Source organism: Penicillium verrucosum (assembly GCF_028828655.1).
Source record: "Penicillium verrucosum strain IBT 35672 chromosome Unknown utg000005l_segment0_segment0, whole genome shotgun sequence".
Classification (NCBI taxonomy): Eukaryota; Fungi; Ascomycota; class Eurotiomycetes; order Eurotiales; family Aspergillaceae; genus Penicillium; species Penicillium verrucosum.
Window position 1 is genome coordinate 336934 of NW_026643214.1, and position 15199 is coordinate 352132.

Genomic DNA, 15199 nt, shown 5'->3' on the forward strand with positions numbered 1-15199 from the left:
GTCCAAAAGAGGAAACCACTTAACGCGTCAAGGCGCGTCCAGGGTGGCAGAAACCACGTTCCGCCCACAGCTTTTTGCTCTCCCTTTCTTCACTTGTATCCTATACCACCACCACCAACCCACCTGACCATCGTCTGGTATCAACACATTAATTCATATCCACCATGTCGTCACCAACACAAAGGCGGAGGGGTCGCCCCTCCAAAAATTCAACTGCATCACCCAGTTCTTCGTCTCGACAGGAGCCCCCTAGCAGCCCGACTTTTCAAGCCACCCCTCGTGCCTCGAGACGTCTAATGGGTGAGGGAGCCGCACCCTCTTCATCCCCCATTTTTTTCCAATCATCCCCGACCAAGGGAGACAACAATGCTGAGACCCCGGACGAGCGCATGGCCGATGCCAGCTCAACGGTAGACGATGGCGACAGAACCCCGCGAGGCAACCCCGGTGTGAGAGGTATGAATTTTATTTTAGCAGAGCAGCACCCTTTTTTTCAATATAGATCCCTAACCGCCAACCAGACTCTTCGCCTATTCATTATATTCCTAGTTCTAGCCCAACTCGAGGCTTGGGTCGGTCTGATATCCGTTCCGACATCCGCTCCGATGCATTGAGCACTGCCAGCAGCGGATTATTTGTGTCGCCGGGAGGCCAGGGCCGACGGGGAGGTTCTCGTCGCAGTGATTTGCACTCCGGTGGCTTTGGGTCTACTCCCAGCCGCCGTAACCGTGTGTTCGTTGATGCCAATGGAATGCCCACAGGTGATACCATGCCTCGCTCCGATGCCACTTTCTCGAATATCAATCCCGGCACCTCTGAGGCCGAGGCTATGGCTGGAAACTCCACTCGTGTGATTTGGGGTACCAACATCTCGATCCAAGATTCAATGTCGGCATTCAAGAACTTCTTGTATAATTTCGCCACTAAATATCGCCTGTGGGCTGACGGTGCCACCGAGGACGAAACCAGACTTATGGGAGAATTAGCAGAGAGACATGAGTGCATCACCATGTGTAACAACATGCGCCGACTCGGTGTGACCACATTTAATCTCGATGCTGCTAACCTGAAGTCATACCCGTTGACCCGCAAACTGTGGCACCAACTTTCCGCATACCCGCAAGAAATCATCCCTCTGATGGATCAAGCTTTGAAAGATGTGATGGTTGATCTAGCCCTCAAGGAAATGGACGTTCTTCGGTCAGAGAGCCAACGTACTGCTCAGCCTCGTGACCGACGTGGTCAACCCATCCTAACCTCAGACAATGTGCTTCCTACTGTCGATGTGCCTGATCTGGTTGGTGAAGTGGAGGCGATGACATTCAAGGTACTCCCCTTCGGTCTGGATCGAACTGTGAACATGCGTGAACTCGACCCAGCCGATATGGACAAGCTGGTCAGCATTAAGGGTTTGGTCATTCGTGCTACCCCCATCATCCCCGATATGAAGGAGGCTTTCTTCCGGTGCAGCGCCTGTAGCTATGGTGTACAGGTCGACATCGATCGTGGCAGAATTGCCGAGCCAACTGTCTGCCCTCGAGACTCTTGCAAAGAGAAGAACTCAATGCAGCTCCTTCACAACCGTTGCTCCTTCTCCGACAAACAGGTCATCAAGCTCCAGGAAACCCCGGACAATATTCCCGATGGTCAGACTCCTCACTCGGTGTCTCTGTGTGTCTATGATGAGCTAGTCGATGTTTGCAAGGCCGGTGACCGTGTGGAGGTGACTGGTATCTTCCGGTGCAACCCCATGCGTGTCAGTGCTCGCCAGCGCTCGCAGAAGTCCCTCTTTAAAACGTATATCGATGTTCTTCATGTGCAGAAGTTTGACCGTAAGAAGATGGGCATTGACCTGTCCACGGTCGAGCAGGAGATGTCTGAGCAAGCGGCGGAGGCAGATCAGGCGCGCAAAGTCTCGGCTGAAGAAGAAGAAAAGATTAAGCGGACTGCCTCGCGTCCTGACATCTACGACCTGCTGTCTCGTTCCCTCGCTCCCAGCATCTACGAGATGGACGACGTGAAGAAGGGTATCTTGCTGCAGCTGTTTGGAGGCACTAACAAGACCTTCCAAAAGGGAGGCAACCCACGCTACCGTGGTGATATCAACGTTCTTCTGTGTGGTGACCCCTCAACCTCCAAGTCCCAACTACTGCGTTATGTTCACAAGATCGCCCCGCGCGGTGTCTACACCAGTGGTAAAGGTTCGTCAGCTGTTGGTTTGACTGCCTACGTGACCCGTGACCCGGAGACTCGCCAAATGGTTCTTGAATCTGGTGCCTTGGTTCTGTCCGATGGCGGTGTTTGCTGTATTGATGAGTTCGACAAAATGAACGATTCCACACGCTCCGTCCTTCACGAAGTCATGGAACAGCAGACCGTGTCTATTGCTAAGGCGGGTATCATCACTACCCTGAACGCCCGCACATCCATCCTGGCCTCTGCCAACCCCATCGGCAGTAGGTACAACCCGAAACTGGCTGTCCCCCAGAACATTGATTTGCCGCCTACTCTGCTCTCTCGTTTCGACCTAGTGTACTTGGTTCTTGACCGTGTCGACGAGACGGAAGATCGTCGCCTGGCCAAGCACTTGGTTGGCATGTATCTGGAGGATAACCCCGAGAACGCCAGCTCACAGGAGATTCTGGTAAGTAACCTTTCCGTTGCGATTAATTAGAGAGATTTCTAACAGTTCTACCTAGCCTATCGAATTCCTTACGGCCTACATTACATACGCCAAGACCAACTGCCACCCTGTGATCACCCCAGCTGCCGGTGCTGCACTCACCGATGCCTACGTGGCTATGCGCCAGCTAGGTGATGACATCCGTGCCCAAGAGCGCCGTATCACTGCCACCACTCGACAGCTAGAATCGATGATCCGACTTTCCGAGGCACACGCTCGCATGCGTCTGTCCACCGAGGTCACCGTGGCCGATGTTGAGGAAGCCGTGCGTCTCATCCGCTCCGCCATCAAGGCGTCGGCCACCGATGCCCGAACCGGTCTCATCGACATGGGCCTTCTGACCGAAGGTAGCAGCGCTGCTGACCGTCGTCTCCGCGACGACCTGAAGAAGGCAGTGCTGTCCCGCCTTGATGAACGTGGCGGAGTGAGTGGCGGTGCGGTCCGCTGGACTGACCTGTATCGCGATGTGAGCGAGCAAAGCGACAACAAACTTGACCACAACCAGTTCGGTGATGTGGTGCGCTCGCTAGAGACGGAGGGATCGGTGAATGTCTTCGGTGAGGGTGCCCGTCGCAGTATCCGCCGGGCGGCCATGACCATGTCCTAGGTGGCTGCGATGATACCATGATGTGATGATAGATTAGGTTGCATGTCATCTGTGACTGAGGGTGTTCTGGCGTTGGTGTTTTTATGGATAATGCCATTGGATTCGGTCTCGGAATTATTGTATATTGTACGGAGTAGATTGTAGATTAATCGTAATGCTTTCCAATATTGCAATATTTTCCAATCTCCTGGATTCCCCGAAGTGGCTGGGTTTGTTAGAGACCTAAGTAAGACACACATGAAATAGTACGAGGTGATATGCATCTAGCTTGAATAAGCACAATGCCCCCGGGTGGGGCCCGATCGTCCACGGCTGTTCGCATATGGCGACTCATATCCCTGTAATAAGCATTGACTAGGAAATTGGAAGGATGGTTTAAGATTGGAAAGTGCAATAGTCTTTCTATATATATTGTTGATTGTGTATAATGAAATAGCAACAGATACTCCGTCCAAAGTAGAATAATAAACACAGAGAAGACCTGACACACCCTAAAGAGAGAGAGAGAGAGACTAAGGTGCCCACGTGCGCTGATGACTGGTCAAATTGTTAACGTCACCAAAGGGGTGGAGGTATGGGGGAGACAAAGTTACCATACACAAAAGTACCATACAAGAATTTCCAAAATTACCAAAATTACCAGATGTACCAGATGTACCAGTAGATCACCAAATCAGTTCTTCTGATATTTCCCCAATAGATAACCTTTGAAAGGAGATATTGAACTGATTATACCTAAAGAACACATTTCAATGTTATCCTTCAGCTACCTACCAAGTCAAATATTCCAAATCTCCAACTAACTAGATCGGATTGTATCGCCTTTACTCTTAGCACACCCACTTCGATGGGAGGGATGGGGCCGTCACCCGCTAGTCATCGGGCTAGCCGAGTTCGGGGGACCCCCATTATAACCTCTTGGACCGTCTGAGCTAGAACCCTCCGAATTTGGCCTCCCTCCTCCCTTCACCGGGTTATTTTTTTTTTTTTGATTTTTCTCTTCTCTTTCTTCTTTTTCCCGTCATGAGCTTGGGATAAACACGAACTCCTCTTCGCATTTCTCCCTATCGCCACCATGAGGTATGTAACTCCCAATCCCCAATCCCTTAGCTTCCAGCCACTCCACACCCCGCGCCTTGACCGTATTGACTCAATTGTTTCACAGGTTCGGTGAATATCTCCGTTCTTCTATGATCAAGGAATTCTATCCTTACTACATTGCCTACGACGATCTCAAGAAAGCTCTGAAGACAGATTTCGTCGACGAGCCAACCTCCGATAACACCAATCCCGCCCGCAAAGAATGGACCGAGGACGATGAAACACACTTCGTCTCCTTGCTCGAGAGTGAGTTGGAGAAGGTGTTCCTTTTCCAGAAGCGCAAAAGCGAAGAGATTGTCGCCCGCATTCAAGAAAGCGAGCTCGAGGTGAACGATGTCGTCTCCCGTCTGGACAGCTCGACCGATTCCCGTCGCCAGAGTGTTCGAGCTTCTCGCCCCACACCCACCGATGCGGATTTCTTGCTCCTTGAGCAGGTACTCAGTGACATTATTGCCGATGTTCATGACTTGGCCAAATTCACTCAATTGAACTACACCGGGTTCCAAAAGATCATCAAAAAGCATGACGTATGTGCTCCTTCCAATATTCCAAGGTTCGAGTCAGGCCTCCCAATTTGCTAACAATCGCACAGAAAGAAACTCAATGGTACCTCAAGCCGGTTTTCGCGACACGTCTAAAGGCCAAGCCGTTCTTCAAGGACAACTACGACGCTTTCGTGATTAAACTGTCCAAGCTTTATGACCTGGTCCGAACCAAGGGTAACCCGGTCAAAGGTGACGCGTCTGCCGGTGGTACCCAACAGAACTTTGTGCGTCAGACCACAAAGTATTGGGTGCATCGGGATAATATTACGGAGTTGAAGCTGGTGATCTTGAAGCACTTGCCAGTGTTGGTCTTCAATGCCAGCAAGGAGTTCGAGGAGAAGGATACCGCCATCTCTTCTATCTACTATGACAACACGGACACTTGGGAGCTGTATCAGGGTCGTCTGAAGAAAACAGAAGGCGCCGAGGCAATCCGACTGCGTTGGTACGGTGGAATGGAAAGTGACCAGATCTTCGTGGAGCGGAAAACCCACCGCGAGGACTGGACGGGAGAAAAGTCTGTCAAGGCGCGTTTCGTGCTCAAGGAGAAGCACGTCAATGCCTATCTCGATGGCCGCATGACGGTTGAGCAGATCTTCGACAAGATGCGCAAGGAGGGTAAGAAGAGCCCGTCGGAGATTGATGATTTAGAGCAATTGGCTCGCGAGATTCAGTACCGCGTCATTACTCGCCGCTTGATGCCTGTCACCCGGACATTCTACCACCGCACTGCATTCCAGCTTCCAGGTGATGCTCGTGTTCGAATCTCCCTGGATACGGAATTGACCATGGTCCGAGAGGATAACCTGGACGGCCGCCAACGGTCTGGGAAGAACTGGCGTCGTATGGATATCGGAGTCGACTTCCCATTCTCCCAGCTGCCTCCGGAGGATATCGACCGATTCCCCTATGCCGTGCTGGAGGTGAAGCTGCAGACCCAGGCGGGCCAGGAACCTCCCCAGTGGATTCGGGATTTGACTGCCAGTCACTTGGTTGAGGCAGTCCCGAAATTCAGCAAGTTCATCCACGGAACAGCCACCATGTTCCCTACTCGCATCAACTTGCTCCCATTCTGGTTCCCACAGATGGGTGTGGACATCCGCAAACCCGCTAGTCGCGAATTCGGTATCCACAGACCGCTGGCCAGTACCTCAATATCCGCCAATGATGAAGATTCGGATGACGATGAAACCCCTGAATCGCAAGAAACACCTCCGAACGGACACGTCACCGAACACCAGAGCGGATTGTTTGAGACCAATGGAAACGAACTAGATATCGAAGAACGCATCGCCGCCCAGCCTCTGCCCGGCGACGAAGACTACCCCTTGTACGACTCCGACGACGAATCGGTATATTCTGACGAACTCGAAGAAGCCCGTCGCATCGGGGGTGCGTACTACGCGCAGCAACTAGCCAAATACTATCTCTCTCGAACTGGCCACGCTGTCGCACAAGGTCTCATGGCGATAATCCCCCGCCCCCGTCCAACATCCCTGCCTCCCCCGAACAGCGTGGGATCGCTGTTTTGAGTAACCACCGACGCACTCTGCAGAGCTTCCAGGCTCCTCCCGGCAAACGTAAGTCGTGTCCATGCCATTCCATGCATCAATCACCCAGACTAACACAAAACTAGGCATTTTCGTTCCCATCCGCGTGGAACCCAAAGTCTACTTCGCCGCCGAGCGAACCTTCCTCTCCTGGTTAGAATTCTCCATCATCCTCGGCGGAATCGCCGCAACCCTTCTTAACTTCGGCTCCGATAACGCCACCCTCATCTCCTCCTGGGCCTTCACCATCCTCGCCGCCGGCGCCCTCGTCTACAGTCTCTTCCTGTACATCTGGCGTGTCGACAAGATCCGCAAGCGTCGCGACGTCAAGCGCGTCTACTACGAGCGCTGGGGGCCGACGGTTGTCAGCATCGGACTCGTCGTGATTATCTTGATTAACTTCGCGCTGCGCGTGCAAGCTGGCGGGTTTATGGCTGCGCCGGGATCGGAGGGTGAGCATCGCCATGGTGGCCATGGCGAATTGTAGGATTGTTTGTGTGGAAAAGTAGAACTGAACCGTTCCCTCTTTGTTTTTATCTTCTTTTTTTCTGGCGGATTGACTACTTTCTCCGCTGCTCATGAGCGGGCTCTTATGTTTGTATCTACGTGGCGTTTGGGCTAGGGCGTTTGGGATTGTAAATCATGTACAAACCGCATACATGCTATTGCAAATATGAGAATGGCACTCGATGCCTAGTTTTTTGAAGGTTTCTTTGCTTTTTATTTGTAGATGTTGTACATTAATACATGGATTATCCATGGATATTTAGCAATTAGCAATATTATTCAGGGTAGGACAAATGATCTTCAGAATAAGCTGTAGTCTGAGAATGCGAGTTCAAAAACACATCTTCAAAAAGATTCCCAAAAGGAAACGAGAAAGGAAACACCATTCCCATCCCATCTTGCGAAGCTTGATCAAACAATCCCCCAGTAGTGTTCGTACTACCAATATCACTTTCATCAACTTGACGACCAATTCCCATCGAGGATCCTGTTACCAGACGCTCTGGTACCCCCGCACCATCCTGGATCTGCACAGCAGCAGAGCCTCGCCTAAGCAACGACTCAAAAATCGGATAGAAAGCCGCAACAACGGGGAACCGATCTTGCAATTTTTCAAGTATCAGCATGCAGAACTGCGCGCGATGTTGTGAGATCATTCGGACACCGGTATCTCCTCTGTGGATGTAGGCTATGTAGACCGAGAGCACGGACAGCACGGGGGCGACTCTGGAAAGAAAGGCTTTAGCAAGCCCATATGGGATATGAAGGAACGGAAACGGAAACGGAACGTACATGCTTCCTGCGGCTGGGTATAGAAGATCCTTTGCCATGAGGATCTCGAGCATGTGGGAGATTTCCGTGCATGTCTCGAAGGTCGGGGTGTCTGGACCGGTATTGAGGGAGAATCTTGGGTTGTTTCGGTGTAGAACTAGTTGGTATTCCCTGTAGATTGAATTTCAGAATGGATGGATGGATGGATGGCTTCTGGGGAGTGGAATTCGTTTGCAGTCAACTTACTGGTGTAATATATGAGTCAATATAGCCCACTTGCTACTATTTGTTGATAGGGATTTGAATTCTGCGGGAAGGGATGAAGACCACAAGGCAATTTGCTCTAGGCAGATATCTTGTGCGTGACCGGTATCTCCGTCGAATTTAAGAGTGAAGTAGGGATCCACTGTGATATTCGTTAGCAAGGAGGTTGCATTTCGGGACAGGATAATGTGGGATGTCGAACCTGTCCGAGCTAGTTGCATGGCATTTATCGCGAAGGCATTTGCCTCGTTGAGACCTTCTCGGGAAAGTTCTGTCTCTTCAGACTCGGCTTGTTCGAAATCTGCTTCCGACAGAGGGGGGACATTGCAAAGTCTTCCTTGTACGTGTGGGGGACGATCGAGAAGCATAGACAGATGTATGTCCATGGCCTGGTTTAGAAAGTCAGAGGAGTAATAGACCAGAGACTTCGTGGGGCAATGGATGACCGACATATATCATCCACCACAATCTCCGCCATGATTTTCGATCTTGCTCTTCGAGTCGGATGTAAGACTTTCTAGGATACTTATTAGTTGCCCTTATTCCACGTTGGGGGATGAGTAGGTAGGCTCACGCTTGATGCAACCCTAAAGCCTGTGCCATTCCCACAGAGATACCAAGCCAGTACCAAGGGTCTTTATGTTCTAGAAGGCCATTCCACCAATAGCACATAAGAAATGTAGCTTGAATGGTCACGATGGCATCTGTTTCATATCCAGCATCATAGAGAGATTTAGCCCTCCGGTAAAAGGTGAGACTTGCAGCGTATCGCGACGCAAATCCAGCATCAGCAATAACAGAATCCGAACAATATACAGTAGCAGCGACGTAAATAGCATTCAAGAGCAAGTGCGAGAATTTGCCATCCTGGAGAGAGACAAGAAATCTCGACCGGTCAAGAATAGGCAGTGCAGCAAGTGAAAAATTGAAGTAAGTGTCGAGAAGGGCCTGACTGGTCTCTTTTGACGGGAGATCAAATGCGCCTTGGCTGTTAAGGCTTTCGTTGGTAGATATGCGGAGCCCTTCAAGCTCCTGCGTCGTCGGTCCGCCCAACCGGGCCAGCATTGCCCCATGGAGATGGTCTTGAAGTGGACGAACATCCGTCGTTCCCCCGAAAGGATTTCCAAATTGTTGAATCAGGTAGTTAAGATTAGAAGAATCTCCAACATACGGTGTTTTGCCGCTTGGTCCGAGAGCTGGGAAACATGGCTCTTGCTGTGGCTTATCTCCATTGTCCTGAGCATGGGTGGCCAGAGGTGGGTTTGGACTCGTCACTCCTTCATACGGCACATTGCGAGAGGTCTGTGGAAGACTCCTGCTTGGGCCTGCTTCATTAGGTAGAAGAGGAAGCTTTCGTTTCCTACTCCGTACATCTGAATTAGTCGTAATATAATGGCTTCGTATTTGCAACCCTACCGTCCACGGCGAGATATAATCAGCTCGCATTGGCGTCCGGCATTCCGGCAGTTGGAACACGGGACATCTTCACTGCGATCACATTTGACTCGTCGGTCATGACATACACGACAGGCGACTTTGACTGGAATGCTGCGTGGCATTTAATATAATTGAAAGGCAGTTGTTTGTAGCAAGTTCGGCGTCTTTGATTTCGGCGAATTTGGTGAGCTGGGTCCCACCAAGTCGCCGAATTAATGCACATCTGATTGGCTGGTGTCTTGATATCTGCCTTCTCATTGGATGTTCAACACCAGCTGTTTCGAAATAACTATAAAACTTCTCCAAGGGAGAAGTGAGCTGGTTCTACCTTCTAAACTTGACTTCTCAAGCTAGAAAAGTACTCAGGTTTAGCTGGTGATCATGCTTTTGAATATATCCTCTCGAAGTATACTCCGTCACTCCAATCCAAAGCAATGGTCACAGGGTCTCTTGCCCACCATCGCAACAACACGATACCTACGCACATCTTCAGAACCTAGCAGCCCTACATCTACACCGATACCATTTGAAAGAGAGAAAGATGGATCGTCTGGGTATCTCCTGTATGTTCAATACTACGCCACCTCACAGCTCTACTGATTTAGTCCTAACATTTTCTACTACACAGTGCAAAAGCCGACGAACTCGTAAACTGGGGAAGACAAGGTTCCCTATGGCCCTTATCATTCGGACTGGCCTGCTGCGGAATCGAAATGATGCACACCTCAATGCCACGTTACGATCAAGATCGACTGGGCATTATTTTCCGCGCCTCGCCACGACAAGCAGATGTGATGATTGTAGCCGGTACGGTGGTCAACAAGATGGCTCCGGCAGTGAGACAACTATATGACCAGATGCCCGAGCCTCGATGGGTGATTAGCATGGGTAGTTGTGCGAACGGTGGAGGATATTACCACTACAGTTACAATGTTGTGCGTGGTGTGGACCGCATCGTGCCTGTGGATATTTATGTGCCTGGATGTCCGCCGACTGCGGAGGCGCTTTTGCAGGGGATCTTTCTTCTGCAGAAGAAGATGCGGAGGACGCAGGTGACGAGGATGTGGTATAGGCGATAATTGAATATTGAATTGGGGTATATCAAAACATGTGGTATTCATTCCTCCACCTCGATTTGCATCTCTCGCTCTAGTGGACAATGCACGTCAGTATATCTGAAGCAAATTATGCATTCATCATGAAGTACATACCCCAGATCTTGATAGCATGCGAAATAATCGTCTCGGCCTTAGCCATCAATTTCGCATTATATCTCTCCGCCTCTGTCGGATAGAGCTGGCTTTTCTGCGCTTTGTGAGGATTGGCCTAGACACACCAGAGACACATTAGTCGATATTCACACACACATACACAATCTCCAATGTATGCAAAACGAAACCAAAAAACCCACCATCATAAGAACAGGAACCAAATCCTTCGGTTCGGCCTCAGCCAAAGCCCTCAAATTCCTAAACCCATTATCCCTCAGCAACCGCGCGGTCCAACTCTTAACAAAAGTAACCTGCGCCATCTCGAGCAGATCCGCGCGCGCGCCAGCTTCAAGTCTATCGCGCATATGATCCAAAACGGCCGCCATCATACCCCAGTTCATGCGCTGGCAGAATTTGACAATGCCGGCGGCGAAGCCGTGGCATTGCTGTGCTAGGGTTTGGACTGTGCCGCGGGGGATTTTGTAGCGTTGGGCTATTGTTGAGAGGGGGATTTCGTTGCTGAGATCGCGGAGTTGGAAGGCTGTGTAGGCGCGGCGGTAGATTCGGGCTTGTTTTATTTGGGTTGGGTTTGTTTCTTTTAGGGAGGCACCTGATTGGACCCTGATTATAGGATGTTAGTTTGGGGATTTGGTTGGGTTGGGTTGGGAGGTGTGCGTGGATATGTGTAGGAAGGAGACGTACATTGTGTTGACGAAACCCGGTTGCACTCCGACAAATTGTAGAGCCCGGAGACCGCTCTCGTCTAGCCTGTCTAGTTGATCGCGGAAAATTTGCCAGTCGATAGGGGTGTTCATGGCCGCTTGGAGCGGGGTGAACATGTAGAAGATGTGCATGTCACCGTCCATTACGAAGGCTTGTAATGCTCGTTTCAACTCTTCGTGAACGAACAGACCGTCTTCGGGTGAGAATGCCGAGGCCACAACTGCCTGTCCTAATGGTGTGGCTTCGTAGGATTCGTCTTCTCGGAAAATAAGAAGTTCTTCGTCGACTAGTTCCTGAAGCGCCGATCTCATGATGGTGTATGCGAGCTTCTTGTCCAATGAGCGATAAAGAAGAGTGCACCGAACATATTCTTTGATCGCCTCGCAGCCGGATACCAATCCCGTTGCCACGGCCTCGAGTAAAGCACTTTGGGGGTGTGAGCCAATGCTCTAGAAATAATAGAGTTAGACGGGAAATACATACCGCTTGAGGCCTCTTTTCTCCGGTGCGAGGCAGCTCTCAATAGCTGGCATATCAGCGTCCAACAGATCGCAGACAGCCTGCATATCAGCTTTCACGCAGATGAGATAGGTTTCGCCGGCGTCGTCCTTGCCTTTGCGGCCAGCACGGCCGCACATTTGGCGACTGTTTTTGTCAGCTCATATTCCCAACTCCAGGAAGGAGGCACCTACAGCATAGCCGGACCTACTAGTTCACGGCCCATACGCGCACCGTTTATGATGACTCGTCTCGCTGGGAGGTTTACACCAGCGGCAAGACTGCATGTGGCCACGAGGACTTTGATCACGCCCTGGTCATAGGCCTGCGCAATTAGATCTCGCTCTTCGGTGGTCATGCCAGCATCTAAGTGGTCATTAGTAATGCTGAGAGCTCTACTGTGGATGCCAGGATACTAACTGTGAAACCCTGTCCCTTTGATGATTGTCGTCTCCAAAGCCGGGTCCAGCCCACAAGCGAGACTACGCAGTTCTGCGAGAAGATCGAGTCGCTTATTCAACTCATCCGCCTCTGCTGGCGGCATCGCTTCACCGATAGTCGCGGCATGAATCTGGCATGCATTGCGACTACCACAAAACACCAACGATCCAAACCCAGCGGCTGCAGTTTCCACTGCTAACGCTACCATGGCATTTGTGGCGGAGTTGCTGAGCTGCTTAAAGGTAGAAGGCTCAATGATACGTTGTGGAGGGATGGTGTCGTGTAAGGATGCAGCAGCAGTCAGCTTGGATGCCGTTTGGAACAATTGCCTCGAGGTTGCAGCTGGGTAGATTCCATTCTCATATACCAAGTATTCGTCGATGGGGATTGGTCTGTAGGTGGAAATGTAGAACTTGGCGTTCATCCATTGTGCCAACATCTCGGTGTTCTGGGGGTGTGTTAGAGTATTTCATCGAAGGATTGAACATAGACTCACGGAAAGCGTGGCACTCATCCCAACAATCTGGATGTCCTGCTGTAATAACAGCAACTTCGTGACCATCAATTCCAAGAGATAGCCCCGGTGTTCGTCATCGAGCATGTGTAATTCGTCGAGAACCACGACTCCCAAGTCTCCAATACTACACTCTTCGATCGCGTTGTTTATCAACGAATTGGCCTAAGAAAACGAATATCAGAACTCTGCAAGCAGCACCGAAGGAAATCGTGCACACCTTCTCTATCGTACAAACAGCGATATCAGTATCCGCCCAAGTAGCCGTCGTCCGACTTCCACCAAAGAAGCCCGTCACCCTGATATTCTTCTGTAATTTCTTCCATCGCCTGCGAGGGAATTTCTCGTCATCTTCATCATCCGGGATATTCCTCTCCACATCCTGCACGATGCGACGCATCCACTTGAGCTTCTCCTGAACCAAAGCAACGTAAGGCAAAACCAACAGCGCTTTACGGCCCGGGTTTTCAATAATGCGTTTCAAAAGCAAAACATCCGCAACCAGGGACTTTCCACCGCCCGTCGGGGCCGTGTAAACCAAATGACGTTCACCCGAGAGCAATCCCCTAGCCAACAGACACGACGCCTGCCACGGGTAGATATTTCTAACACCGAGTGCGGCGAAATTCGCCGTGAGAGCGGGCGGCAGGCCATATTTTGGATTAGACAGGGATAGCAAAGGATTCTGACTGGAAGGCGGGGCAGTCGCAGCCACAGCCTTTTGATGATCATCCGGGGATGGCTCCGCGCCCGCACCAGGATAAATCTTGCTGGCGGTAAAGCAATGGACGGGAGCGGTTAGCAAATCTCGGGCAGACTGCAACGGAGCTGATTCCAATATGGGGTCTGGATTGACATTTTGGTGAGGAAAAGTAGCTTGTTTTACTGGACCAAGAGTTGGGATATCGGAGACTTTCCCTGTGGGCTCTGTCGGTGGTCGCTTCTGTCCTGCCACGGGCGCTACGTGATAGACTTGTCGACGGGCGAGATCAATGGATGTCTGAAAGCGAGACTGCACTTGACCCGATGTCGACATGCCTGCAACACTAGCCCATTCGTCTGGGGGTGGGGACAAAACCAAGTTTGATTCAATCAAAATTGGCCATGTCTTTAAATGTCTGGATGTCTGAATGTTTGATGTTTACATGTACGGAGTAATATTCTGATGTTTCCATGTTTTTGTTGATTTACCTTTCTACGCGGCTGAGTCTTTGTTGTTGCCTGAGGCATCATAGATTACATCAGCAGTTATGTCATCCACTCCAATGGATTTCCCCCCGGCCCGACCTGTGACTGGGTCTTTACTTGATGTGCCTGAGAGACGACGATCGTTGTGTTTTCAATAATGTGCGTATTGCGGGATTATTACTCTTATTGCATGCTCCCATGCCCCCAAGCTCTGCATGATTGAAGTGTAGTTCCGATGTGGCAAAACCTGGAGTCCCTTGCTCGGGGACTACACCAACCTTGTACAAGATCGTACTTATGTGGAGGCTTATGTGGATGCCGGTCTACCAAGCCCTGCCCTGATTCTGATTATTGCCTATGGGTGGGTAGAAGCGCACAAATAAAGCAAAATATCGATATTCGTAAACTCCATGCGTGTCAACGGATGTCTAGGAACAATTGGTGCGATTTCATCCAGTCTGTGTCGTCGGAGCCGAGAGGGTCGGCTGACGATCTGGGGCTAAGTGGATTTGCACGCGGCTGGAAAACATCGTGGCATCCTCGGAAGACACCTGGGCATGCTCGGAGCTTACAACGTATAACATCTACATGCATGTGAACTTATATATTGGGGAAAATAGAAGAGTAAATTGCTTTGAAGTAAAAGAAAGAGAAAAAAAAGACGAAATTCCAAATTTAGGTACCCATGCTGAGACCAGGTGAGACCCGATCGGGGTGGAGGCGTCGTCATAACGACTGTATCATGAGTTGCGCGTACCACCCATGTAGTAGGATTAGTAGGATTTAGCAGGATTAGTAGTATTTCCATATTGGCAAGATTGTGAGGTTTCAGTATTGTATGGCGATAATATGGAATTCAATCATGCATCGTGGGAATGTGATATATATCCCAATATGTATTCTTATTTCTCTACCTCCCCTGAAAGAAACTTGCAAGGGGAGGTTTCAAAGTCGCGTCTAATACGAAGAGGGAACAGAGGGAACATCTTTCAAGCCAATGGTAGAGATGATAACTGTAATTGTTTGTTAGGTGAAATGGGTTGGATCTGTTGTTCCATCGGGAGGTCTGATCGCCGTTATATATCTCCCATATGAACATCTCACTTCAACCCTATGTTGTTTTAACTAGGTCAACCTGTAGACCTTGGAATTCATATGG

General features: G+C 50.3%; 5 protein-coding genes across 5 annotated transcripts; 3 read left to right on the forward strand and 2 right to left on the reverse strand.

The window, feature by feature from the left end:
- Positions 1-164: 164 nt before the first annotated feature.
- Positions 165-3290, forward strand: N7516_010973 (MCM DNA helicase complex subunit MCM4; the record flags this gene model as incomplete). The annotated part of the gene is made up of 3 exons (XM_057223691.1): positions 165-456; positions 522-2644; positions 2700-3290. The coding sequence occupies 3 exons, from the start codon at positions 165-167 to the stop codon at positions 3288-3290; spliced, it is 3006 nt and encodes a 1001-aa protein (XP_057068831.1).
- Positions 3291-4365: 1075 nt separating this feature from the next.
- Positions 4366-6973, forward strand: vtc4 (putative vacuolar transporter chaperone (Vtc4); the record flags this gene model as incomplete). The annotated part of the gene is made up of 5 exons (XM_057223692.1): positions 4366-4370; positions 4456-4918; positions 4984-6450; positions 6492-6516; positions 6573-6973. 5 exons carry the CDS (start codon positions 4366-4368, stop codon positions 6971-6973), a joined length of 2361 nt encoding a protein of 786 aa, XP_057068832.1.
- A 295-nt stretch (positions 6974-7268) lies between these two features.
- Positions 7269-9587, reverse strand: N7516_010975 (Zn(II)2Cys6 transcription factor; the record flags this gene model as incomplete). The annotated part of the gene is made up of 6 exons (XM_057223693.1): positions 7269-7719; positions 7786-7935; positions 8011-8417; positions 8479-8545; positions 8603-9388; positions 9445-9587. The coding sequence occupies 6 exons, from the start codon at positions 9585-9587 to the stop codon at positions 7269-7271; spliced, it is 2004 nt and encodes a 667-aa protein (XP_057068833.1).
- A 259-nt stretch (positions 9588-9846) lies between these two features.
- Positions 9847-10544, forward strand: N7516_010976 (NuoB/complex I 20 kDa subunit family protein; the record flags this gene model as incomplete). Its single annotated transcript, XM_057223694.1, has 2 exons — positions 9847-10028; positions 10094-10544. 2 exons carry the CDS (start codon positions 9847-9849, stop codon positions 10542-10544), a joined length of 633 nt encoding a protein of 210 aa, XP_057068834.1.
- Positions 10545-10582: 38 nt separating this feature from the next.
- Positions 10583-13888, reverse strand: N7516_010977 (DEAD/DEAH box helicase; the record flags this gene model as incomplete). Its single annotated transcript, XM_057223695.1, has 9 exons — positions 10583-10614; positions 10677-10791; positions 10877-11297; positions 11379-11825; positions 11883-12044; positions 12092-12263; positions 12318-12786; positions 12835-13017; positions 13073-13888. 9 exons carry the CDS (start codon positions 13886-13888, stop codon positions 10583-10585), a joined length of 2817 nt encoding a protein of 938 aa, XP_057068835.1.
- Between the last annotated feature and the right edge of the window lie 1311 nt (positions 13889-15199).